This window comes from Ixodes scapularis, unplaced genomic scaffold, assembly GCF_016920785.2.
Source record: "Ixodes scapularis isolate PalLabHiFi unplaced genomic scaffold, ASM1692078v2 ptg003436l_1__unscaffolded, whole genome shotgun sequence".
Lineage (NCBI taxonomy): Eukaryota > Metazoa > Arthropoda > Arachnida > Ixodida > Ixodidae > Ixodes > Ixodes scapularis.
In genome coordinates, this window is record NW_024610329.1 from 103213 (window position 1) to 131145 (window position 27933).

Here is a 27933-nt window from a genome sequence, read left to right on the forward strand (position 1 = left end):
ACTGTTCAGTCCTTGCCCCAGAGCGCAATCGCTCTCGGGGTCGAGACACTTGAGCCTCCCTAGGTCGAGACAATTCCCACAGTCCCATTGGCCACTGTACGACAGCGATAGGAGCTTCTACAGTTCCGACCAGCGTTCCAACATGACCATCCGCACGTTGATCGATTGCACGTAATCCCTCAAGTGGTATTAAACTTTTCAATGTAAAGCGGAATGTCAACCTGCGACACCCCGCCCCCTATCACACGAAGCAAGAACAATATAACAGAGTACCGGCGCCACCCTTGACCCAATGCATTCGCCTCTTTTTTGCATAAAAGAAATCAAGGTGTTCTGGAGGTAGTGAGTTCGCAACGCTAAAAAGCCTTCAACAGTTATTCCAGTAAAACTGCGAAATGGCACCTCCCCGTTCTCTTCGGTGCATGTTTTCGCAGTCACCAGTGGTTGGTCACGTGGCACAGAATAAAACAAATCTTCCACATCTATCGAAATTCCTTTTACCCCCCTCAAGTCTTCACTGAGCAGACACTCGATTATTTCTTCTGAGTTTCTTACAAGAAAAGGATCCCGCGAAAAGGTTCCGCAAATTCAACCCCGAAAGATGTCTGCAAAGAAAGCCTCTTCCCTCCCGCTGCGAGGAATACTTTTCAGTGATGATCGCCCTAAATGGGCATCCAGTTATGCGAGATTTTGCCGTGAAGAACCCTGATAAATTAAGCTAATTTGAAGCTTGCATTTTTTTAGCCAAGCACGACTTAGTCTGCGTTTTTATCTTAGGTAGCGAAACTAGTTGGACAGGCCTAAAATGCCTTTAAATGGTTTGCTGGGACTTCTCCAAGTGCAAGTCGCCTCACACAACAACAAATTCACCCTCCTTATCAGCAGTTAGAAGCTTAAGGCTATTCTCTATGAAATGAGAAACAACGCCCTTCGTACTAACAAACCCCCGTTCCCTAGCCAAATTTCGCGCAAGAACATCAACACCTTCAGAAATAGACCCTTCCCTGTCCTGTGAGTCAGCCTTTTCAGCCAAAGTTCTCACAAAGAAAAAATCGCAAGGGCGCAGACGAGCTAGTGAATATTAACCATGTTGAATAAACCTGAGACTGGGGTAGAGCGGCGTTGTGCGGAAGATTGAGACGTCGTCCTGTCTATTTTCTCTCCCTTCTACGTTTTGATGTTTCTTCTCTACCCCAGTCTCAGGTTAATTCAACATAGTTAATTCTCACTAACGCCAACCTTTCCACAGGTTTTTGTCGTGGCGCAAGGCTAAACTTGGGTCCCTTGTTCGGAATATTGGTGACCTTACAGGGTGCACTTGCATCCTTCAGAAAGGTAACACCGTTGGACGTCACTTTCTTCCTTGCTTTTGTCGCCAGTGTGGCTCGAAGCTCGTTCCACATAAAATCCCTCACCTGTGACGCAACTCTGAGAAGCTCACCGTACATCCTGCTTGCTTCACGTTGAGTGGTCGTAGAACTCGCACACAGCATCTATAAAAAGTCCCTGTGCCTGCTCACTTGCTTCCAGCTTTCCGATATGGGGATCTTGCAGACCCGCTTCCCGTGCCCATGGGAGGGAACCACGCCCCCAAGCTCGTAAAGAGGGAAATTACCTCTAGTTGGCCTGGCAGCCTCCTTGAAAAAATCTTGCCCTCACAAGGTGAACTTTAGTTTTCAGTTGCAGCTAGACGTATTGCAGGATGTGGGGTACCCTTCCCGAGCCTAATGTGATGTTGCTGAAGGGCCGGTTAGGAAGCTGAAGAGGCTTGTCAGGAGATATGAGGCTGAGAGGGCAAGCCCTGAAGTTAGACCTGTTGTCCTGCCTTATGTGCATAAGGTCTCTCACAACCTCAGAAAGGTGGCGAATAAGTTTTGCATTCCTGTAGTTTTTTCGGCCCCAAACGAACTTTCCAGGCTATGACGAATAATAAACAATGCAGGAGTGCCGGGTGATGCGGAAGGGGTGTGCGGCAAGCGTCATGCCACCAAGTTTCGGCAATGTGCCTTAGGGGTTATCTACGAGGTCCCCCTGTCTTGCGGTAGGGTTTATGTTGGCCAGATGGGGAGGTGCACTAATCATAGAATCAGAGAACACACCACCACCAGGTTATCCCCGTCTGGCCACTTGGCTGTACATTGTGATAGGTGTGAGTGTGATAGGAGTTCTATAGAACCAAGATTGGCGGTAAAATTCGGAACAAAATTGGAACGCGAGATACATGAGGAATTCATAATAAGGGCCCATGGCACGAATGTGTGTATCAGTACTCCTTCTGTTGCCCTATCCGATAAGGAGCAGGCTTCTATCGGTCAAGCAACGCTCACTCAACAGTGACCGCAGGCTTTCCAGGTGGTCAATGAAAGACCGTCATCTTTTCGGATGTGCCGTTTTCTTCTTTGTAAATGTTTCCTTCAGCAAAGTTCAGTTGCAAGTTACGCCTCGTTTTATGTACTTCTTTCACTGTCTCTGGTTTTTTAGAGCGCAGCTCTTTGGCGCCCGTTTCCGGCTTGAGAGGCGTCGGTTTCGGCGTAACCGCGCGTTGCATTTTGGAACGTTTCTCATAATGACGTCACGATGATCACGTGTGACGTCACTCTTGACGTCACCGCGCGTTGCATTATGGATAATTTTTCCCACTAAATTTAGCGGAAAAAATTCCCCATTAAATTTAGCGGAACAAATACCCTGCTAAATATAACGGAGAACTTCACTAAATTTAGCGGAAAAGGTTTCCCGCTAAATTTAGCGAAAAATTCCGGCTAAATTTAAGGGAAAAAATTTCCCGCTAAATTTAGAGGAAAATTTTCTTCGCTAAATTTAGCGGCAATAATTCCCCGCTGAATTTAGCGGAAAAATTTCCCCGTTAAATTTAGCAGAACGTTTTCCCCGCTAAATTTAGCAGGAAAATTTTCCCGCTAAATTTAGCTGAAATTTAGGAAAAATGTTCCGCTAAATAGGAGGGTAGCAGGAGAGGAGAGGGGACGGTACGGATGAGGGGGAGGTGCATACCCTCCTCTCCGTACCTTCCCCTCCTCCTTCTCAAGAGCTGCGCTCGTATTCGGCGTTACAGAGGATTGTAAACGTCTCATCAATTTTTTGCGTATTTACCACCATGCATAAATACCAGCTAGCCCAACTCTCAGTGTTAATTAGGAAAGATATCGCCGTAGGCTACATCGATGAACTCGAAAACTCAGCCGCAATCAATGCACTTTTGGAAGAGCCGACTTCATCGCGGCATAAGATTGCGCGTCCCTTGGAAGTTAATATCTCCCCGAAGCTTCCAGCCACTGAAGGAGGCGAGCTGCTTGACCTGCTGAGCTAATTTTGCGAGTGTTTCGCAACAACATCAAGGGTGCGACAAACAACGGTAGCGAAGCACCGCATCATTATTGACGACGACGCGCTCGCTGTCCACCAGTCGCCTTTCGAGTCTCCTTAAAGGAAAGGAAGGTAATCCAAAATCAAGTCCAAGAAATGCTCGACGACGACATCATTTAACCCTCGAGAAGTCCTTGGGTGTCCCCAGTCGTCCTTGTAAAGAAGAGGGACGGAACCCTGAGGTTATGCGTGGACTATCGTCGACAGAATGCTGTGACTAAGAAGGAGTGGTCTATCCGCTCCCCCGAATCGACGATACGTTAAACCGACTGCGCCACTCCCGATATTTTTCGTCGATGTATCTGAAGAGTGGCTACTGGTAGATCGAAGTCGACGAACGTGACCGGGAGAAAACTGCCTTCGTCACTCCCGGCGCACTGTACAAGTTTAAAGTGATGCCGTTCGGGGTTAGCATAGCACCAGCCATTTTCCAGCGTGTCATGGACATCTTGCTGACAGGTCTGAAATGGCGGAGCTGCCACCTGAACGATGTGGTGATAGTTTCATGGAACTTTGACGAACACCCCAGACGACTTCGAGCCGTGTTTCAAGCCATCAAGACCACCGTCCTGTCACTGAAGCCAACAAAGTATCGGTTCGCCTCTGGTGAACTAAAGTTCCTTGGCCACGTACAGAACAATAAAAATGTCCTTCGTGACCCCAAGAAGGCTCGCGCCGTACCTGCATTTATGCCGCCGTCTGTCAAGAAGGCCGTGATAAGATTTCTCAGACTCTGTGCCTACTACAGGCAGTTTTTTTGGCACTTCGCCAAGTTGTCAGCACCGCTAAGGCACCTCACAAAGGACGCCATAAAGTTTGAATGAACAGAAGAACAACAGCGGTCATTCGATGAGTTCAGACGAAGACTTTAGACGCCTTTGTTTCTTGGCCATTTCGACTGGTTCGCTGGAACAGAGATCCACACGGACGCCAGTAACACCGGACTTGGCGCGGTACTAGTCCAAAGGCAGGACGGGGCAGACGGGGCAGACGTCGCATACGCGAGTCGGACGCTGTCTAAGGCGGAGACGAAGTACTCAACGACTGAGAAGAAGTGCCTTGCTGTCGTCTGGGCAATAACAAAGTTCCGCCATATTTGTATGGAAGTCCTTTTCGCGTAGTCACGAACCACCACTCGCTCTGCTGGCTCGCGAATCTGAAGGAACCTTCCGGACGCCTCGCCAGGTGGAGCCTACGACAGCAGGAATACGAGATGACTGTTGTGTACAAGCCCGGCCGGAAACACAATGTGGCCGACTGCCTCTCAAGGGCCCCCGCCGAGGCCGGTCCTGCCTGCACCGATGACGACGACGATGAGTGTTTCCTCGGCGCTCTGGATCTCGGCTACATGGCAGCACTCCAACGAGACGAACCTGAACTGCGAGCACTCATCAAAAACCTAGAGGGACGAGAAAGCACTGTTCCCCGCGTTTTCATATGAACACTGCCAACCTTCTCTATCCCACAAGGTGTGCTCTACAAGAAGAACTTCAGCGACAACATCATGGCGTGGCTGTTGGTGATCCCTTCCAGTCTTCGAGAAGAAATATCTAAAAACACGATGACCTGACGGCGGGACACCTTGACTACAGCAGGACTCTTGCCAGGATATGCCAAAAGTACTGCTGGCCCAAGCTAGCGAAGACAGACCACCGCTACACCCGATCTTGCCACCAGTGCCAACGACGGAAGAAACCACCGATGAGACCAACAAGACTTCTTCAGCATATTGTGCCGCCATCTGCCATATTTCAGCAAATCGGAATGGATTTCCTTGGACCGTTCCCACCATCAACGCAAGGAAACGGATGGATAATCGTCGCGACCGATTATCTCACACGATACGCCAAGACGAAAGCCCTTTTGTCAGGTACGGGTGTTAAAGTCGCCAAGTTATTCATCGAGTCCATTGTCCTCCAGCACGGCGCCACCGAAGTCCTCATCACAGATTGTGGATCATCGTTCATGGCTCAGCGGACGCAAGAAATCCTTCGTTTCAGTAGCACGAGCCACCGTCGTACCACTGTGTACCTTTCGCAGACAGACTAAACAAAACTATCGCCGACATGATTTCCATGTACGTTGACGTAGAGTAAAAGGTGTGGGACGAAGCGCCTGCGGTCGCACCGACTTTTTTTGGCACAGTCGCTGCATGTAAAACACGCTTAAGTTCGAGAACCTTCTTGCCTGATGGAGTTACGAATGTTTTACGCACCGAACGTTCTACGCCGAATGTTCCAGAAACCCACGTGGGTACAAAAGGTGCATCGCGTGGCGGTACCGGAGTCAGTCTCGCACCAGCGCTTGATCCTGCTGTTACGCCGCCATCGACGCCTGCGACGCTAACCTTTATCTATTTTGTTCTGGGCACAACTTCGCCCCATTAAACGCTTCAGTTTCCTCAGTTACTCTTCGTGTCGTCACCTCGTCATTCGTAACAATATACAGTTGCGTACATAAACACCAGTGCCGCACGTCCCGGAAACTTAAGGCCCGTTCCCACTCTTGCGTTTGACACGACCGACTGAGACAAGACCTGCTTTTTGTAAGCCTCTTGTGGCGGCTTGCGACCGGCTCTGCGGCAAGGCATCAGGTCGTAAGCTTTCGCAAGAGGCTCAAAAAGCGGTCTTGTCAAAGTCGGCCGTGTCGGACGCACGTGTCCGAACTGGCCTTTAGCCTCAGCTGACGAAGACAGTTCAGCATATAAAAAATCAAACCTCCCGCCAGACATAAACGGGCAATAGAATAGATTTTGAGATAAGTTTTATGGCGCAAACCCAGTCCACGTCCCGGATGATCCCAGAAGCCTAAATTTACGAGCGTGGATGACCTTCTTTATTAAAACACGACAAAACACCGCGTTATGGCTTTTATTTGAGATTTCCTTAAAAAAAAAAAACAAGAAAAGAAAAAAGACGTACTGCAAAGTTTTATAGCATTTAAGCAAAATTCCATGGGAGCGTAGACTGAGTTTTTATCATAAAATACAATCAAACAATTTACTTTAATGCCTCCTTAAAGGGGCGGTGCAACGATATTAAATTGGAACGTTTTTCAGTTTACACGAGCTTACTGGCACAAGTGGGACTCAAGGATACTCGCACGCAACGCCATTGACCGAGAAACTCCTTTGTTGCGCTGTAATTTCGAGGACAAAACCGAGTGTTTTCATTCAATCTCTCCTTCGCAAAAACCTGATGACGTAGCTGGGCGGTAGCAGTACCGCCCAGTGACGATTTTTAAATGCTGCTCATAGATTGGACCCGAGTATGGCGCGGACACTCGATTTGGGCTCGTGATAATGAATAGCTCGAGAAGCATTCGGGTAGTGTCCTGTGTCCAATCGCTGCAATGACGACAACAGCCGAGCCATAACAATGTCTGGAACTCAGCGCGTGTCCTGTGCCTTGCCAACCCCAGCGCGTGGCTATGATCAACATTGGCGGCATATAATCGGCTCCAGATCACGTGGCCGCTTGCTCTGGCTGCGAGTTGAGGGGGTGAACTCTGCCCGTTTTTCTTTATTTTTTTTTTCTGAGACTTCTATTGCGTGGGGTGAAAAACGAACGGGTATTTTCCAGGTCATTAACGTCAAGGATCCGTTCTAAGCGGTATTTGCGCAAAATACAAAAATCGTTGCATCGCCCTTTTAATAATCTCTAACTTTATCACAAGAATAAGCCCCGCAGATTATCACACTTTCTCTACTACAGGTTGATTCCACGTCAATTCATGCAATGACGGTCTGGGTCATAATTTTGATATTTTTGTTAAAATTATACATAAAACCATTTTCTTGGGAGGAATATATTCAGCTATATATGACCGCCGTAACAATCTTTTTTTCGCTGAGATATAAAATAGAGAAGCTCGAGGCGAGGAACTTGAGATTTCACGATGCTAATTCGCACAGTCGTCATTTTCTCATCGAAGCTTTCACGTCACCATAACTTTTTTAATACTGTGACGGGTGTAAGAAGAGTAAGAAGACGTCACGTCGGGGACAAGCAAGGAGCAACTTGGGGCAAGAGACACGCTTATATAAAAGCCTTACAACTGGTGTCAGAAGTAGGATCTTCAGTCAAGACGCCTTCTGCCGGCAGGCAAGGACCTTCCTTGAGCTCCCGCGAACCGGAGAAGCCATCGTGCCCCGGCCGGTTCCCGACTCTATCGACCCTAACGTTTGAAGTGACACTTCATCGGCCATTGAAAAACTGCTGGACGCCCACCACCAATGAACCGCCCAGGAGCTCAGGCACAGAGATGCGGCCCTTTTGGAGGTTCTATTAAATTTATTCGAACGAATATTGGTCGCACTTCTTGATGCCTGCGAGCGCTGGTCCAGCTAACACTTTCCCAGGAAAGTGCAAATGATCTTCCACCGACATCAGCGACTACACATGTCGCGCCGACTATACCTCTGTCTGCGCCACGCCTTAAGCTGCGGCCATCGCAATTGGATGGCACAGACAGATGTCCGCCTACGTAACCCAGTGTGAGATTCTTTCTAAAGGCAATCGCTGGACTCGGATTACTTGCAGATAATCTCAGCGGTCCAGCATTGCAAGTGCTCCCCTACATGCCGCCAGAATCCCGTGGGTCGTACACCTTGCTGGTCCAGGTGTTAGAAGTTTTCGGCAATGGGCCTCAACGTCACCTTCATCATGCTAAGCTACGTCATCGACGGCAAGCATCCGGTGAGACGTTGTCCCAGCTCGCTGACGACATAGAGCGTCTTGCACGCTTGTCATTTCTCGGGTCTTCTGAAGACACCGCAGATGCTGTCAGGAATGCGGCGTTCATTAATGCTATTGCATCTGCAGAGATCCGAAATGCGGTGCGTTTTTTCCACCCCCGCGCATTTCGGGCCGCTCACATGTATGCATTAGAAGTGGAGGTCGCTCGCAAGTGGACAAGATGGACAACCTATGCATCAGTCGGCACCCACCACCCGACAATGACTTGCTTGAGTTTCCAACAAGGAGGCCACAGCAAAACAAACTCTCTTGTAAGTAAATGTTCTCAACCAAAAGTTGCTCTATGCAAGGAAACTACACTTGCTACCTTGCTAGGCTCGTGTTCTGTTCACCTCGGTGCCCATCTTATTCCGCTATGCGAGACTACTGCTTCTAACCTTCAAGAAGACGACGCTGTCCTTCTAAAAAACTTTCTATCTCGTTTTTCGACGGCATTCACTTCAGCATTAGCGACACCAACTTAGGAAAAACAAATCTGACCGCACACCGCATCATTACCGATGATGCTACACCCATTCCAGACAGCCACCTCGCAGGGTGCCGCTGGCAAAGCGCTGGCACGTAAATTACCTTGTTCAAGAAATGCTCACTCAAGGTGTCATTGAGCCAGCCTATGGACCCTGGTCCTCGCGGATCACCCTGGTAAAAAAAAGGATGGATTGACCCGATTTTGCCTAGATTACAAAAAGCTGAATGATGTCACAAAGAAGGATGCCCTTCCGCTACCACGGACATACTGCATCTTAGACGCACTCGAGGGTTCCACCTGGTTCTCGACTCTCGACCTGAAGAGCGGCTACCAGAAGGTTCTAGTACATTCAACTGACAGAGAAAAAACAGCCTTCTACACAGCTGTGTACTCTACCAATTCACAGTCATGTCATTCGGGGTGTGTAATGCACCCGCAACGCTCCAACGTCTGATGGAGAAGGTGCTTCAGGGACTGACCTGGTCCGCGCGCCTTGTTTATTTAGACAATATTGTGGTCCGTGAAAAGACGTTCACCGAACACTTGACAAATCTTGAGCTGGTCTTCCAACGAATTCAGGACGCAAACCTGAAACTAACTCCTATAAATTCACTCTATTTGCTGAGGACACTTACTACCTAGAACAAGGCATTTCAGTCAATGAAGTTTCTCCTGACCAAACGAAGTTATGTGTCATAACCGACTGGCCGACCCCGACATCAGGTGTTGACGTCCTGAGCTTTCTTGGCTTGGCGACTTACTACCGGCGATTTGTTCCTGGTTCTTGACGAGTCGCTAAACCGCGTTATGCGCTGACTGAGAAGTCCGAGGTGTTCAACTGGTCCACCGAATGTCAAGACTCCTTCGAGGCCCCCTGCACTAGCTTACCCAAGATATGACGCCTTATTCATTCTTAATACAGATGCAGGCAACGCTGCGGCCGGTGGCATTCTATCCCACCAACAAGAGGGCCACGAGCGAGTCATCGGGTACTACCGCAAAGCCTTCACAAAACCAGAGCGTAACCGTTGCACCACAAGACGCGAGCGTCTTGCTATAGTCAATGCGCTCTCTCACTTCAATCACTACTTGGCAGAAAAATCATTATTCGTACAGAACGCGAGGCTTTGACATGGTTGCTTGATTTCAAGGTGCCAGAAGGACAAGTGGCTGGCTGGCTGGAAGAACTTGAACAGTACAACTTTGATATCAGACATCGTGCCGGATCACATCAACAGCAACGCTGACGCCCCCTCCAGACGGCCATGTAGTAAGGGCTCCTGTCGTCAGTGCTTGAGCATGGTCAGCCGTAATTCGACCCCGACCACGGTGTAAGATAATCCTCTTCAGGTGAGGACAGCGCGCTCCTCGCGCAGTGCAGATAAAGTTCGCTTTTCGCTCTCTCTCTCTTTCTCTCTCTCACTATGGTTTCAAGTGGCGCCAGCAGATGACTCGTCGAACCGTGGGCACGGCAAAGACGGCTCGTGCCGCCTCATGCTCCACACGCGCCGAGCTCCAGCGAGGTTGTCGCTCGTGCAGAAAGACCACGGTGTACCGGGGTGTCATGGCAACGAGATAATTTTTTTCGCTGTCACACAGTTTCGCCGTTTGGCCGCCGGCGACTCTGTCAGCCACGGGCACGGTGGCCGCGGAATAATGCAGCCTTTCGGGTGCCCGTCGAACGAACGCTATCTGATTCCTCGCGCCCCGCGTTCAGCCCCGCCGTGTCCTCACCTAAAGAGTGTATCTTACACCGTGACCCCGACAGACACGTTCTGCCAGGTAGCCATTTCTAACAACATGTGGTCGCCTCAAAAGATTTAAGAAGCCCAGTTGCGCGACCTTGCTGTCGGCCTAGGTATCTAATGGAAGCGAAACGGTCACCGACCACCACGTACCAATGAGACACGCTCGAATTTCGGAACGAACTTCTGCATCGACGTTAAGAATTAGCTACTGGAGACCGAGTAGTGTGGCAGCTAGTGGCACCTCCCAAATTCCACGCCCAGGTCTTCATACAGCTTCACAGCAGTCCTGAAGGAGGCCCTTTTGGTGTGAATCGCACTCTTCGGAAGGTACGCGAGTGCTTCTACTGGTTGCGGTACCATAATCACGTTAGGTTATGGTGCCTGCAACGGGACATGTGCGCTTCGCGTAAGGGCCCACACAAGAAAGCGCCCGCCCCATTGCAAGAATGCATCAGTGGAGCACCATTTGAACATATCGCCATCGACGTTTTTGGTACATTACCACGATCAAAAACTGGAAACCGGCATCTATTCGTTATTGTGGACTACTTCTCGAAATGGCAAGAAGCCATACCCAATCCTGATCAGACTGCCCTGTTGTGTCGGATGCTCTGGTGACTCACTGGATATTCGGATACGGCGCACCCTTGTCGCTGAATTTCGACCAAGGGCGGAATTTTGAGTCCTAAGTATGTTAAGATGCTTGTCAACAATTTAACATAACCAAGACAGGAACAACGCTACTGCATCTTCAGTCCAATTGACTGGTGGAGCGCTTTAATTGCACCATGCTGCAGCATTTGGCTATGTTTCATAACAGCCAACAAGGCGACTGGGACGACTTTGTTCTTTTATTTCTGTCCTCCTACAGAACAGCTGTCCACGAAGTCACCGGGTATACACCTGCTATGATTCTCTTTGGGTGGGAAATTCGTATGCCATGCGACCTCGCCTTCTCAAGACCGCCAGATCGTCCCTCTCAATCGGACTCGTACATTAATGACTTGATGACACGTCTTGAACAGACCCCCGACTTCGTCGGAAGACGCTCGTCTATCGGCTTCCAGTGCATGAAGGCACGCTATGACGAGCCTAGCATGCAAGAGTCTTTTGAATCGCGTGAGAAAGTGTGGCTGTATAATCCACTAAGAAAACGAGGACTTCACCGAAACTTCAAAGAAAGTGGCAAAAGCCATTCACTGTTGTCGCGCGTCTTAACGATGTGGTGTACCGTGTGAGACACAAGACCCGTTCCTGCATGTTTGTGGTACATAGGAACCGCCTTGCTCGCTACGACGTCAGCTCTACCTAAAATAAGAATAAGAAGTAGTTACTTTTTTTGGAGGGGGGAAATTGTGACGGGAGTAAGAGGAGGAACAAGGCGCCACGTCGAGGACAAACAGGGAACACCTGGGGTCAAGAAACACGCTTAAATAAAGGCATTACAATACATTTCACAAAAGTTAATTTCACAACACATGCACAAATTAAAAGCACTAATAAAATATTTCTATGCCGATAAAAAATTGTACATGGCATAAAACGCGCTTTAAAGATATTAAAGAAATCTTTTGCAAATAAACTATTTCTTATAATACTTCACAAAACATATAAAAATGCGCGTCTTTAAATTATCTTTACAAATTTATTTATTTCTTTATTTTAACCCTAAAGGTTCTTTTAGACGTTACGTAAGGGGAACGTGATACAAAGATTGGTGCAACTGAACCAATTGTGGCATCAAAAAGAAATAAAGATAAAAAAATAAAGGTACAAAGCATTTGGCGCAATTTTGGCCTTCAGACATATGATATAGAAAAGAATGGTGCACAATAAAAGACGTACATCAGAAAAAAGACACTGACAACAACAAATATTGCAGGTACACAAGACTAACCAAGGTTTAACATGTTTAGAGCAGAGGCAAAGGACTGATGGTCACTGAGGAAGGCAATTTCTCTGGGGAGGCTATTCCAGTCCGATAAAGCGAGGAGTAGTGGAGAGTTTTTAAGCATGTTGGTTCATGCAAATATGGGGTTAATTTTGTAAAGATGATCTAAGCGGGACGATATATGGTGAGACGGTAGTAGGAAAGAGTCCCTGAAAGGCGAGGGACTGTAGTAAAGTTTATAAATAAATGATAAGTGTGCGAGGGTGTATTCTTGTATGAAGATGTGACAAGTTAAGTCGAATTTTTAAACTGCCTACACTTGTAAATCCGGAGTAGTAGCAAGCTATAAATCTAGCAGCTTTGTTTTGGCTATGTTCAATCTTATCTGCCAGATATATTTGATGAGGGTGCCAAATGATTGATGTAATGCCCTGACTGGGCCTTTAAGGTGGAAATAAATGAATGAATGAATAAAATGAATACACAAGTTGAGATCTGGCAAGGGCAGTGTAGGCGAGAAGTTTTGTGTCTGAGCTTGCTTGGAACAGTGTTCGTTTTAGAAAGCCAAGAGTTCGCGACGCCTTGTTAGCGATGTGTTCACTGTGAAGATTCCACGTTAAGTCCAATGAGAGATGAACGCCAAGATATTTGAAGGATGAGACATTTTCAACGGTGTTACTGCCAATTAAGTACGTGCGAGGGGTGAGATAGTATGCTCACCTTAATGGTCTTCTTGTTATTAACGCGGAAATGTGCGCTGCTGATTTCTCAAAATATGGCAAAATTGGGCGTCGACATTAAAAAAAGAAAAACTTTTATTTCTTTTTTTAAATTCCCCTTGGCACTTTGCGGTGACTTCACTGACTTGGGATGGCGAACATTGAGTAACATATGACCTCGAAACGGGAAAAACTACGACAAACCTTCACTCGGAGCGAGCCGACGTCTTCGTCATAGCGGCTTTGCCGCAGTGCACCAAACATTTTGAGCGTTAGTTGTGGCATGCATTTTATATTTTTCAAATTATTTTTTTCAAAAGGAGTAATTGTAACTGAAGCGAAAGGGACTTTGAGCTGGAATACCCTTACATAGCTTACTATTCAAAAAAACAAAACGGTCCCACTCTGCAAATTCGCTAACTATGCATACATAAGCAATTAACAGTCTCAGTCGCGCAAGTGGCCATGTATACATCCGGCCCCTCGGTATATGACGGCTTAAACAGATGAGATACCTGGATTCTTCTCGCAAGACTTACGGTGGTCCACTCTGCTTGCTTCACCGCACGAAACTCGAACCCGTTCCGCAGACAGATGGAACATGCAGACATTTGTTACTTTTTCACGCAGCACTTCCACCAAGTCTATAGCGGTGCCAATCGTTGAGTTGAGCGAAGATCACAAGTTCGTGAGCGTGGCGTGGTGCTTGAGGGCACCATGACAGAACAGCACACGACATAACAGCACGCGACAAAACAGCACGGTCAAAACAGCACGCGTCAAAACAGCACAGCGTCAAAACAGCACGGCGACAAAATAGCACAGCGTCAAAACAAGACATTGACAATATAGCTAGAGTTCGGCGTTTTCGGTTTGTACTATTTGAAATTCCGCGCACTTTTTTCCGGTTTTTATTCCGAACAAAAGTTTTCGGTTTATTGCGGTGAATATTTGTAGACTCATAAACTTCTCAGTTATAGTAGGTTTATTGACGAAAACCAGTATACTAACGAAAATGCAATAATTAAAAGCGTTTGTGCAAAATGTCCATTGAGTACCAGGCACTGGTCTTCTTATTTGTCGCCGTCTTTGGCAGCCGACGCGACCTGTTCTGTAAGACGCACTCGGGCCTTATCGTGATCTGACATTATCGTCGTGTGCTCGTATTTGTACACAGGACGAACATGAGCTTCAGTACCACTTCGGTCGGAGAGGCAAATATCAAAATGGAGAAATTAGCAATCATTGTACTCGGTGCGCTTTCCCCTATTTTCACGACTGCGATAGGTGATAAATTCGCGCCGACGGCAGAAATGACATTAAAACACTCGTATTTATGCCCCCCTCTGGTAGACGGAAGCTAGGGGTGTTAAACAATGCGCGACATTTACGGACGCCCTTGATTTCCATTGTTTTAGTTCACGATTAAACTCTCTTTTTTGAACAAACAATTCGGTACAAATCCCTATCCGGTGAAAAACCCAGATTTCTTCCTGAAGACCCCTGCGCCCCCGCAGCTTTCGTTGAAAGTTGAATCGATCTCGCACACAAGCTGGAAACTTCGAAAGAAAGTGGTAATAAGGTCAGTAATGAGTAGGGTTCCGTGTCGTCGGAGTTTAGTTTTCGTCAAGTTCGGAGGGTGTTTTTCTGAGTTTATTTTTTTGCCGAAAATTCGGAGTTCATCGGAGTTTATTTTTGTTTGATTCCGATTTCTCCGAAATTCGGAGCTCAATTTCGCAGTGTTTCTTCTTAAAAATAAACAAATAATATCCAAATGTAAACGTATGCTGGACAAAAAAGAAAAAAAAAAAACGTGATTGTATCAATTAATATTTTCTTCAGTTGGTTTTGACGTTGGTGCCATTACTACTGGCAATACTAATTTGTCCTAGAACAAAAGTGGCACAGATGTGTTATTTGGATAAATGTCGATACCTTAAAATCAATAACCTACTGGAGGTAGTCGCTAGGAAGCCTGTATTCATTCCATGCTCTTCCATCAACCTACCGCGCGGCCGCAAGAGGCAGAGTGGAAAAGGATGAAATAGAGAAGTTTCAACTGTCCTCTTCCTTACTTCATGTAATTTCATTGGTCCATAGCTTTCACGGTTACAAAAACACAACCTCTCCTTCCTCTCAGGCACAGATAGTATGACCCAAACCGGAAATATAAACAGTGACTTTTGTCTTGACCCGATTGTACAATGACCTGTTGTCCTGACCGGAATTTAAAAGATATGTGTGGTGGCATTTTCCCAGGACCATTTACTCTACGCGCTGATGAAACCATTAATTGTAAAATATATGTGTGTGTGTGTGTGTGTGGGGGGGGGGGGGGGTGGGATTGGCACATCGAAATTCAGAGTTTATTAGATACATCCGAATAGACGAAACTTTTACCGGCGGGTAACACGAAACCCTAGTTATGAGTCACATCCTCCCCCCCCCCCCCATACACACACACGCACCACTCCGAACGCCCTCGAAAATACTGAACTTTTTCAGTTAAGACCGAATTTGGAAAAATTAATTCGGCGTACTCTTACCGGTTATATTCGGTTTAACCCGAAAACGCTGAACCCTAAACATAGCGTTTGAAGTTAAAAAATGCACGTCTCAAATAAGACACTCTAAAGTAATTGGGGGTTCTAGGCCGATTCGTCGAAAGCCAACTCGTCGACGGCCAATTTTTCGAATCGGTTCTCTTCGAAGCAAGTTCGGAGTGGGGAGCATACTCGATGCGCGCATGACGGTTCCCTGGGCAGTACCGAAGCCCCCGCTGGTGCTTATTCTGGCTAGTTTTTGGCGTGAGCTACACTGGCCGAGGTTGAGCAGTTTCGCGTGGCTCGCATAATGAGCCGTGCTCCGTGCTGCGCATGCGCGAGGAGCAGTGACGTCACACGGCGCACAGCTGGCGCGCCGGAGGCCGGAGCCGCCACCGCCGCGCCCGCCTCGCCGGTCTGCGCATTCCAGAGGAGTGACGTCATAGCCGCGGCAGACGCACTGGCGCCACCGCGTGCCCAGCTGTGCGCCTCCGTTGCGCAGTAGCCAAGTCTGACGCTGCACTGGAGCCGCTTGATAGCGCCTCTCATTTTGTGCGCATAAGCTCACACTACGTATATCCTGGCATAGCCGAGCTAAGCCACAGCAATTTTTCCGAGCAGTTTTGCTCATTTTGACGCGCAAGTTTGCTGGTGATATCGTCTACAATAAATAATTCAATCGCACGGCAATGTGCTGTCGTTAGTTGTTAAAAGAAAAAAAAAAAACAGAAAGCGTGTGCGGCAACGCTGTGTTCAGCCCATGCTGCAGTGTAAGGCCACAGCATTGAGGCTGCGGCATATTATTGCTTCACCGGTTTCCACTCGATCAAGGCCTTCGTCGGCAATAATCTGAATTTAACTCAGAACGTACAACTTCTCGCCTGCAAGCTCCAGCCGCGTGTTTTGAGGAGATTTTATTCACGGCGAATGTACCCCGCAGAATCGGTGCCCATGGTACACCTTGAATACACTCCACATTAAAGTCACCCTTATCTTACCGTTTCTATCAATGCATCTGTAATCGGCGCATCTCCCAATTTTTTTTTTTTTTTTTTTTGTGGGGGGGGGGGGGGGGGGGGGACGTTCTGCGCTTAGGTGGTAATTACGAAACAATGAGTACTACGGAACCTCACCGGACCGCCACAAACCAGTCAGTTCAAAACTTGAACTTATGGATATCTTTTTCCCAATCACTTTTCCTCTTTCCCTGATACTTCAAGACAGACCAGACAACGCAGCCAACATCGACGCGAAGGTATCCCATCTAACTACCCAGTCTATTCAGAGATTAGCGTAGTTAAGTAGTAGTAACTACTGCTAACTTTATTTGTTTTTAGCAATCACACCGCAGCAGCAGCATTCGGGACACTGACTTGAGTGCGATCCCGTCGCCGCCAGCGTACAGTTTTTTTTTATTGTTTCTCCACTAGCTGTTAAATAATGCCATGGAATGTCAACCCTTTTTCTTTGCGTTCTGTTTTGTTTTCATCAAACGCTACCCATTACAGCTTTTTTACATGCGTGCTGTTTTGTCGTTGTGCTGTTTTGACGCCGTGCTGTTTTGGCACGTGCTCTTCTGTCGCTGTGCCGTTTTGACGCCGGGCTGTTTTGTCGCGTGCTATTTTGACGCGTGCTGTTTTGTCGCCGTGCTGTTTTGACGCTGTGCTGTTTTGACGCGTGCTGTTTTGACCGTGCTGTTTTGTCGCGTGCTGTTTTGTCGTGTGCTGTTCTGTCGCGTTCCCGTGCTGGAGAATAGCACCTACTTTATCAAATGCGCTTTTTTCGTGTCCAGTGGCCGAAAAGATTCATCTTGCCAAAGAGTACGGCTTCCGAGACAATTCGGTCAATTGGAAGCGATTCTTGAAATGCGCCGCCACTCCGTCTGATACAAAAAAAAAAAAAAAAATATTTCAGAAAAGACTGGGCAATGTTCAACAACATACTCTTCTATGACCTCTGTGACTAGAAGAGCGTGTGAGCTGTGTCATGTATTGTCCTCGCTGACAACGGCAAAGTTTTGCGTGCCTTGCGTGGACGTAGCCACACATGTGGGGAGACACACTTGAGTATTTTTCCAATGAACACTCTGCACTTCGGTTCGGAAGATTACCGTCCAATTTTCCGGAAAATCAAAGTGGAACATCACTGCCTTGAGTGGTAAGGCGATTCTTGTGTCACCTATCAGGCTTCGTTGAAGCTCACGGATCTAAGAAGGCCTCATGCACTTTTCGTTCAATGGCTCCAGTTCCTGCAGGAGGGTGGAAGTGTTCATGAGTGGGCAAGGTGAGAGCAGCGCTGGAATGATGCTCAATCGCTGTCTGTTTTCCACGCAGTTCCTCGCCTGATTTGCCGATTCCGAGTTCGACAACGCTGCGGGACTTCGCTTCCATGCCACGTCGGCCATCCCTGCCCCGTCTGCTCCCAGTCAGTACGTGATCGACCCGGCTTGCATGCGCGCCAACTGCAAAATCTCCAAAGTGGATGATAGCCATGGCTCGTCCGCTTCCATGCTTGCCGGCATTCCGCAAGTCATTCTCTTTGGTGACGTCACTCTAGATCGACCAATATTCGACAGAGCAACCACCGTGACGTCAGTGAAAAAAGATATAAAATGTCCTCCGGCTGGTTTTGCCTTCAGTGGGCAAGGTGACGGCAGCGTTGGAACGATGCTCTGTCGCTGTCTGTCTTTCAGACAAGTTTGTTATCTTGAAAATGCTTATTGTGTCCGTTCTGCTAACCGCCTCTTGCTGCTGTTTCCTTGCGCACATGGTTACGGCCACCTTCTTTGTTTCGCCGACGTTTACTCTGAGCTAGTACATTGCTTGAGTAGCCTTCTCTTGAGCGGGGATGTCGAGACCAACCCTGGACCGAATAAAATGAACAAGAATAGCCAAGCTAACCCGGGGCCCAACACCCGATCTAGACGCAATTCCAACACAGAGCACTCGACGGCTGCAGATGGTAGTGATAGTGATGGCGACTATGCAGATGTTGGTGACCAGCCTACGGTTGTAACACGTTTGCTTAATTGATCGCAGGTCAGAAAAAAACTGGCTCAAGATATTGCCGAGATCAAGTTATTTCACCTATCAGTGAACTCCCTATTTGATGCTCTCGAGTCACGAGTGACTGCTCTTGAGTCTTTGCCTAGTACTTCTGGTGACTACGGTGCACCTGGTGTTAATTTGTTCACTGGATTAAATCACTCACTGATGTGGTAGATGGGCTCGTTTCAAGAAATTACGACTTAGAAAACCGCTCCCGCAGAAGCAATCTTATATTGCACCGATTCTCAAAAAAAGTTAACGAAAGAAACGCAGTGCTGATTGATGTCCAATGTCTCAAATTTTTTTCGAAGAAACTGGCAATGGATTGCCCGCAAATTGAAGGTGTCATAAACTTAGTAGAGGTGCAGACGGTTTTCTACGCCCCGTCATCATGAAGTTGTTAGTTCAAGTTCAAGCTGGCTCTAGCCATGGTGGCTGTGCGATGAACTGTGCAAGGTGTTGGAGCTGAAGACACTGTATAGCTTATGGACGGCCATGACTGCGAAGCAGGGAGTGAAGTGTGCACTTGACGGCTTTCACGGGGAGGGCTTCACTGACGGCAAGGGAACAGACGGGTCCTTGGTGGTCGGGACCGCAGTCGTGTTGGTGAGCGGCTCCCCGTCGCCGGTGGCGTCCGTGCTGGGCATCACCGTGGCGAGGGCAGTAGGGACTCCCCGAGGGCGTCCTTTGGGGCGAGACCACCGTCGTGGCGACAGACTCCTTGATGCCGGCGGCGTCCCTCATGGGTGGGATTGCAATCCTGGCGTGTGTGGCGCTGCGCAGGGGCACGGCTGCAGCAGGTCTCGAACCGGGCGTTAAGGCGTTGCCTCAAAGCCTTGTCCGAGAGGCCGACCGGAAGGTTGGCAGAAGTCAGCCTCTCGCCATCAGACGCTGACCCCTCCGAGCTCGGCTCAGACTCAAACTCTCACTTTTCAGGGTCGGAACCTGTCTCCGGTTTTGGCTCACTCAATGCAAGGCAGGCGTTGTCCAGCACTGCACGTGCCGTTATAGTGGTGGTGGTGGCTATTGATGGATGGTAAGGCAGAGTCCGGTGCCTTTGTAGATTTGTAGACACGAGAATCTGTTCTTCAACAGCCCACTGCAGCGCTCCACAACGGGCCTGACCGAGGAATGTGCCTTACTAGACCGGCAGCAAGCAATGGAGGTCACGTGGATCCCAGAGACAGGGGTGATGAACCAAGACTCGAAGCCGTAGCCGTTGTCGCCTGCACGTTTAGAGGACGGAATCTATTATAATCTGTTCTTTTTAAAATTGACGGCAAGAAAGCAGTGAAAAGAGCTGATTGCAACTTTGTGTTTTCCTGGTACTACGCTCCTTCGGATAGTATTTACAAAGACGTGCCAGAGGTATAGACACAGGGCCTGCACAGTTGTTAATGTTTGGTACAGCACATTTTCTGTGGTACTGTGGTTTTCAAGCGGTACACAGCTACCGTATGCAAGAGGAATGAATCGAGCATGCTCACCGAGGAGGAGCCTGTCGTCGTTTACCAGCTGCCCTTGCTTGATGTTGCCGCAGAGCCAAGAGAAGCATTACACAAAGGAGTCGTGCACCGACCCAGGGCGCCGTGGCTCCATGCATCTTACCCAGCATTCTGCGTGACGCATCTGGAAGTATGATAGAGATACCGACATGAATTTACCTGAATGTTCCACTCATGGTTCACAAGGCAGTCTCAATCCCAGAACCTTCCAAGTTCTTTTGACACTATTAACATGATTGCAACACACCTTCAAAAGCCAAATTTGGGGGTTTTACGTGCCAAACCAACGACGGGCATCTGGCACGCCCCAGCGGAGGACTGAGGATTAATTTCGACCACCTGGGGATCTTTTGACGTGCAACCGAAGGCTCGGTTACACGGCGCCTTCTCCACAATAAGCCTCCGTCAGATTGCGGGCACCTCGGCAGGGATTCGAACCCGCCACATGGGGATCCGGAGGCCGGCGCTCTCGCCTCGGAGCCACCGAGGTGGCTGCAACACACCTTCGTAGACGCAAGATATGATGACAAGAAACTACTTCTTTCAAACAAACATAATGTGGAGGGCAGAAAGATGCACGTTTTAAAAGTCACGACATACTATTTAGAGCACACGCTCGTGCAGTCGGAGCACAGGGGCGGATTCAGAGGGGGTAGTCCGGATGACCTGACCCCACTCTTGAATACTGCATGTGTCAAAATTTAGGGCGTGGAAACGGGGGTGGGGGTGGGAGTGGGAGTGATGTGGGGGTGGGGGGGGGGGAGGTTAAACATGATACGCTGACCAAAAACCTGACCCCGCCCCCCCCCCCCCCCCCCCTCCCTCTAGAAATACCTACGTCCGCCCCTGGCGGAGCACACACGCCAGCACCTCTCATTTATAAAATGGCATATCGACGTAATCTTTTTGACACACATGGAACTGATTTTGAGTACGTAATACGAGCGTATGTACTTACCACCGTCACGTTGAGGGCGTAGAAATACTTGCGGCACAGTGAACCGCCTTCGTGGCGGTGGGATCGTTCTTGGACGGGCCGACGATGGCGATCGTCGTTTCGTTCACGCATCCGATGTCGCCGAATATCCTACCAAGTGGCCTGAGTTCCGTCTCCACGTCGTACCCCTCGCTCGGCGTCTCGGGAAGCGGAGCCAGCCGCGCCGGACCCCGACACGACGCACGCTAGCGACGGACGCGACGCGGACAGAGACGCCGACTGTCTTCAGTCCCGCGCTACGTGGTCGTCGCTGGCCTCCAAACTTTGGAAGCACTGCGTGTCGCAGAAACAAAGTGTACAACACTTGAAGCTCCACAGTCGTGAACGTCCACGAGCTTCGTTTCGCAGTCTCTTCACCTCCGGTTCCTCGCGCCAACGTTATCTCGCGCTGCCGGCGCTGTGTCGCACGCTTGCAATCCTCCGGGAGCTCGAATGCTGCGCGGTGCTGCCGGTAAGTCTTCCCGGTGAGAACAATAACTCAATTAGTTGAAAAGTGGCATAATCGACCGACGACGACGCGGTTTGGAAAATATGACTAACGAAAGACACCTACTCAGGAGCAAGTACCTTTTGAAACGTACTCAGTACAAAACGAAACGTCAATATGTTGTCACGGTAGCCGACTCCGCCCCCATTTTTCTAGGGAAATTGTGTCACTCTTGCTTCCAACCAATCAGACGTGAAGACATCACTTCCGTGTACTTTTAAAAGGAACGTGTACAGTGTCGAACCTAGCTATCCTGTTACGCACTGCGCCAGCTGTTTTGCTAGTTTTTTCTGCTTTTAGGCCTAGCTCCGCGAGGGCTTTACGATTCCTGTTGCGGTAGCTGTCAAGCAATCCCGCTTCTTCAGTTACCTGTTTTGGTCTAATATCTGTCCCCTCTACTTCAACTACTTTCATGCCCTGAAAGGAGCTTACCCGGTGCATCGGTGGGGTGGTTGACCCGCCCTGGCTGCACCTTGTAGCTCCTCGGTGACCGGCATCAGGCAGCTGCGGCGCGTCGATGCGATGGCGCCGGAGTCTTGGTTGTTCACAAATCCCATGCGGGGCACGCCCGCTCCGGCATCGTCATCAGTGCCGTCGGTGCGATCACGCCAGAGTTTTTGATCTAAAAAGCGGGGTGTCGAACCGGTAATTATTTCGGTTCGGTTCGGTTCGGGTTCAGTAGCATTGCATTTTGTTCCGGTTCGGTTCCGGTTTAGAGTAGCGCACATAATATCACTCCGGTAACCGGTTTTAATAGCGCGAACCGGTTCCAACCGGTTCCTTACTCTGACTTTGATTATTGACCCAGCAGTTCCTGCAGCCTTTTCCGAGCACGAGATACTTGCAATAGACCCATCTAGAGTGCCTTTACAGTGTAGTGCCTGCATGCACACACACTCACGTGCGTTGTTAGAGTGATGACATCTCGGCCATTTCGGTCCCCATAATTTTTTTAAGTTTTCGTAGAATGCACGCGCTGGCACGCGCAGTTGCATTCCTCGACGTGAGCACCTAGCTTTTACTAGTGCTTTGGCGCCACTTTGGTTTGCACCGTTCACTTATATGTTAGAAATAGAACGGCGAGTTGGGCTAGTTGGTTGTACATGCTTGAAGTGAGGCGCCAAAACAACGAGGACACAAGGAGAGAAGCAGACAGGACGAGGCGCACTTTCAACTGAACTTTATTTTAGGAAAACACAGAAAAGCAAGCTATGCCCAATGTACACGTGCGCATGGGTAAGATAGAACGAAACCTAGCGCGTTTTCCTACGTGACACGTTCATTTTGAAGGAACGTATACTCCCTATCAGATAGAGATAAAGATGGGGCGCTGACACAGACATCGGTGCCACAAGATCTTATGGTGAAGGCCTCCAAGATTTCGCGAGCGATTTTTGTTGCGCCGCTTCCAACAATTCTTGTTTCGTCAAACTTTGGGTCGCACTCGCATCGATCACAGTGTACTGCCAAGTGGCCAGACGGGGATTGCCTAGTTGAGGCAGAGTTTGACGAAACAAGAATTGTTGGAAGCGGCGCAACAAAAATCGCTCGCGAAATCTTGGAGGCCTTCACCATAAGATCTCGTGGCACCGATGTCTGTGTCAGCGCCCCATCTTTATCTCTATCTGATATGGAGTATACGTTCCTTCAAAATGAACGTGTCACGTAGGAAAACGCGCTAGGCTTCGTTCTATCTTTATTTCTTACCCATGCGGACGTTTACATTGGGCATAGCTTGCTTTTCTGTGTTTTTCTAAAATAAAGTTCAGTTGAAAGTGCGCCTCGTCCTGTCTGCTTCCCCATCGTTGTTTTGGCGCCTCACTTCAAGTTAGAATTAGCACGCGCCGTCGGCACAGCTACTACAAAGGATGTCTTCAGCTTGAAACAAGCGCACATCGAGGCACCCTAAACCCTGCACAGTGAAAACGCAAAAGACACCATTAATGTGGCAAGGCTATCACTTGTATAAAACTGTTCTTAAGTGAGCTATATATAAGCGATCGGCTTTCCATTTTTATGGTATCTTTCGCACACGCAGTTATGCAGTATTTCAAACTCTGCCAGAAGGCGGCGTAATTTCGGGATGGGTTGTAGACCTTTTGAAAAAAAAAAAAAAAGCTTGTGGCCGGTGCTAGCTTTAGTGTTCGTGCGTATAGCGCGTGCTTTGCTTGCTTTCCAAAGCGACGAACACGCACGAGCTGGGCTGTGAAGGTCGCACGCTGGTCGAGCGGCTCACCCGCCATCTCGGCCACTCTCAACTCGTGCCCCAACACGTTTGCTTAGGTTAGCCAGAGGCTCACATACTGACAAACGTGGTTTCAACCTTGCCTTACGGGGAAGCCACCAACCGTGTCCTACAAAAATTGTTCTACTCACTAACTTCCCAACGAAAAAAAAAAAAAAAAACACGTGCGGAAGCTGTAAGTCTCTAAATATACCAACACATTAAAAGGAACCAAAAATCGCAATGACCCTGAGGTGCCCCGTCTCAACTGGGCATCCCTCCCCAGATCCTCTCCAGAGGGTGTCGGTGGCTTCTTCGCACGCGAAACAGACATCTCTCAATAGCCAAGAGGTTGGCTCGCGAAAATCGAAAATAAAGCCATAGAAAATCGCTCAAACTCGTGACACCCGTCCGCGAGGTGCTTGTCACAAAACGGTTTGAAAGGCACAGCAAGTTGGGCAGCAATCGCCGGGAGTCTGCTGCTTGAGAATGGCCGAAGCAATTTGGCGCGAAGTTTACGAGGCCGCTCGTGCGGAGACGACATGAATCATGTTAAAAAAAATATATATATATATATATTCGCGTCGTATCTAAACGAATTTTAAGTTATTTCGACCAAGCACCTTTGTTTTGGCACGGGTAAAATATTTCGCTCGTGTAATGAAATGTGACTAGATATTGATAGCGCTTCGAGTTCCGGCGGAAAAACGCAGTTCTGAAGATCTCGTGGCGATACTTTGTCTAGTCTCTTTGATATTTTATCGCAAACAACGCTCTATGCAAATGACCCGGTCTGAGGGACTCAGAACCAGTTACGTAGAATGTATTGTTAACGTTAACTCCGTGATAATATTATATAACAGTACTCACATTTGAAACTGTCAGCCACCGAACAAAGTTCCGGTAATGCCACCACAGCAAATGAAGTTCTCGAATGCTCAGTTGAAGACGATGAAAGGGGGCTTCGCACAAAATTGAGAAAAAGGTTGAACTAAGGCTTTGGGTTGAACGGGCGGTATGCTGGTCTTGATAGTCTGACAAACCTACAATATAAAATGTACAAAGGAATATTTTCTCCTCACCCTTGCCTCCCCCCGGCCACCTACCAAGGCGCGTCGCGTCGGAGAATCATCGCCGAGTAACGTTGCCTCCAACGACCCTTGGTTTTCTTTTTTTTTTTTGCAAGGTTAAATTTTGAACACGTTGAAAAGATTGTTTTTCATTGAAATGGACCACAGGCGACTCTATAAACTATACTGCCGATGCCAGCGCGGTACTTGTCCCAGCTTCCTTCAGCGTGTCGCTGCACTCAAGGGGAAGGTCACGTGGTGCGCTCTCGGTGCTCGATTGGTTAAATGGCTTATCGACTGCAACTACGGTCTATTTTGAGGTCAAACATTCGCGGACGCGTAGGCCTCCGTGCCTAGAGTGGTGGAATCCGCTCCGACACTTGGACATTTCGTAGCCAAGCGGCCAAGCGGTGCTTTGAAATCGCCGCTGCCGCTGCCGCGCCGCCAGGGTCAATCCAAGAAACAAAGTGAAGTTGAAGCTCTTCAGATGCCTAAGTAGAGGAGGGAATTGAACGAGCTCGCTGACCACGCTGTCTCTTTGTGTCTCTGCTTTTGATGGTGATGTATTTTTTATTACGTATGCAATAAAAAAGAAATGTAAAAATATCTGACAGTATGTAGGATCTTAGCAATATAAGAAAGAAATGCTCCCTAACTTTTCTCATTAGCCAAATATTGACACAATTGGCCCTGAACCACTTTCTTTGAACCGGTAACCGCCACATCAGATAAGGGTTTCGTTCCGGTTCGGGTTCCATATGAAGCGTTCGATTTCGGTTTCAGTTTTGTACCGGTTGAGTCAAAAATAAAGGTTGTGATCCGGTTTTCGGTTCGACACCCTGCTAAAAAGATGGAGCTCGCCTCAGACGTGGCATCCCTAGCTCGCCTTCTTCTTCCTTTCCTTGTGAAATGTATTAAAAAAGTTTTGCGGACGTGAAAGCTTGGATGAGAAAATGACGACTGTGCAAAGTAGCATCGTGAAATCTTCTCAAATTCCACGCCTCGAGATTCTCTATTTTATATCTCAGCGAAAAAAATTGTTACGGCGCTCGTATATAGCTGAATGTTCCTCCCAAGAATATGGCTTTCATATACACTTTTAACAAAAATATCAAAATCATAGCCCGGACCATCATTGAATGAACTGACGTAGGAATCATCCTACACTACCTTCGACTATCGCCGAGCAGTCCAATAAGTTCCCGCATCGTCTGCTGTTTTCTACGCATTTTGACCGAGTTCTAAATCAGATATAAAAAATAAAAGGTTGATTGCGATGTTCCTTCTCATAACTGCCCTGATCCTTGAAAACCAAACCATAAAAAGTAATAAGCTTAAAGGGCCCCTGAAAAGAAAAAAACCAAATGTTTTTTTTTTTTTTTTTACAGTCTAATAGGGCACGCGCGTCAAAAAAGTAATTTTACCCGAAAAAAAAATTGGCGCGGGACGTGATTTAGTTTGCAGTCACCTCCTTTCCACTTGTTTTCTCTCTACGGCGCGTGGAAGAGAGGTGGAGCGGCTTCGCCTTCTCGACCGAGATGGTCGTTCCGGAATGACCCGTGACATCATAGACTTCGCGCACAGAAGTTCAAATAAATCTCTCACCGTCAATATTGCATTAAAACTTTTTTCGCGCAAAATGTATTTTTTGGCACGCGTGTCACAACCAGACTGTTAAAATACTTTTTTTTTTTTTTCAGGGGCCCTTTAAACTTAAAACGAAATTTTACAAAAGCTATTTAATTCCAAAGTTAACAACCTTTACAAAGACATTTATGTGCCCAATTTTAATCCTGCCAGTAAACAAAAAAAGTTATTCTCATCGAAAACAGTTTTTGTGTGCAGAAGTGCACATATTTCGAGCTGTACTTGTTGTTCCCATTTAATACCTCACAACTTGCCATGCTCCTTCAAAAATATTCATTTTGTTTGTTCTTCCCTTTACTAAGCTGAACCACACGTGAAATGTTCTTCACACTGCACATTTTCTTGCGTTATCCTCTTCCCTTTTTACTCTCTACAGAGTTTGCCAATTATTGTGTCTTTTGCAAAGCTTGAGAGGCATTTCAAGCAGTAACAATTTTTTTAAGATGCACTCATTAAAATATAAGTCCTTTTACGTATAGAAATATTAGAAGCATTAGTAATTGTATCTGTTACAGTATTGTTTGTAATATATTGTATAAAAAACTACTGCAATATTTATATAATGTTTTAGAGTATAAGAAGTATTCGTTGGTGAAGGTTGAAAGTGAAGACATCATCCCCTGAAGTTTCTACGTGAACAAGGAACCGATATATTTCTAGGTTGCAGAAAAAACATAATAAAATTACCTTTCTTGCGGGAGCTATTATCATGCAAGTTTTCATACTAAAATTTACACTTTTATTACAATTACAGCAGATGTTCACAAAATGTATACAGCTACTACATTGCGTTTGGCCTTAGCAGTATTAAGCAACCGCGTCGTGAATTCCTTCTTTTGCATAGGAATGCACGGATGAGGTGAAAACAATACTCATTGAATGGAAAGCGAAATTGAAGGTACGACTACTAAACACTAAGGAAGTTAAGTGTCCACCTCGAAGTGAGAGCAGGAGCTTCCAAGATTGATTGACGGACTGTATGACAAAATAAAAATAATAATGAATATATTCTCTGTCTTTGAGTCTTCAGTCTAAAGGGGCACTGACACCCCAAAGGTCGTATTATTTTTTATTGTCTAAAACGATGCAAGTTGTAGTCATATACACGCAAAAAAACCGCATCGCGAAAAAAAATTTCCCCGAGCGCGCGCGCGCCTTTTTATTTTTGGCGTTTGAATTTCCCGCGCTAACCTCCTTGCTTCTTTCGATTGGTGACGTCAAAAATCAGGAAATTTAGAAGCTTTGTAGGCGACATTTCTATAACATTTAATAACAGCAATCGTAAAACATGTTTTTTAACGCAATTGCGAGCGCACTACGGCCCCTCTTTTTGAAATACCAAAAATCGGATTTCGGTGTGATGTCGCTTCCTGGATTTGTATCCCGCCTCGGAAAACTTGGCGGCGCTAACGGCGAGACGGGGACAGTACGGCTCTGGACGGGGA

The 27933-nt window shown here is 47.7% G+C and overlaps 1 protein-coding gene across 1 annotated transcript in view; it reads left to right on the top strand.

The window, feature by feature from the left end:
* LOC120836608 overlaps nucleotides 1–27455 on the top strand; it is a 47692-nt gene extending 20237 nt beyond the window's left edge. Inside the window, exon 4 of the mRNA XM_040205604.1 lies at nucleotides 27333–27455. Within this exon, the coding sequence (XP_040061538.1) occupies nucleotides 27333–27455 (123 nt within the window). The remainder of the gene's footprint in view (nucleotides 1–27332) is intronic.
* Nucleotides 27456–27933: the final 478 nt, after the last annotated feature.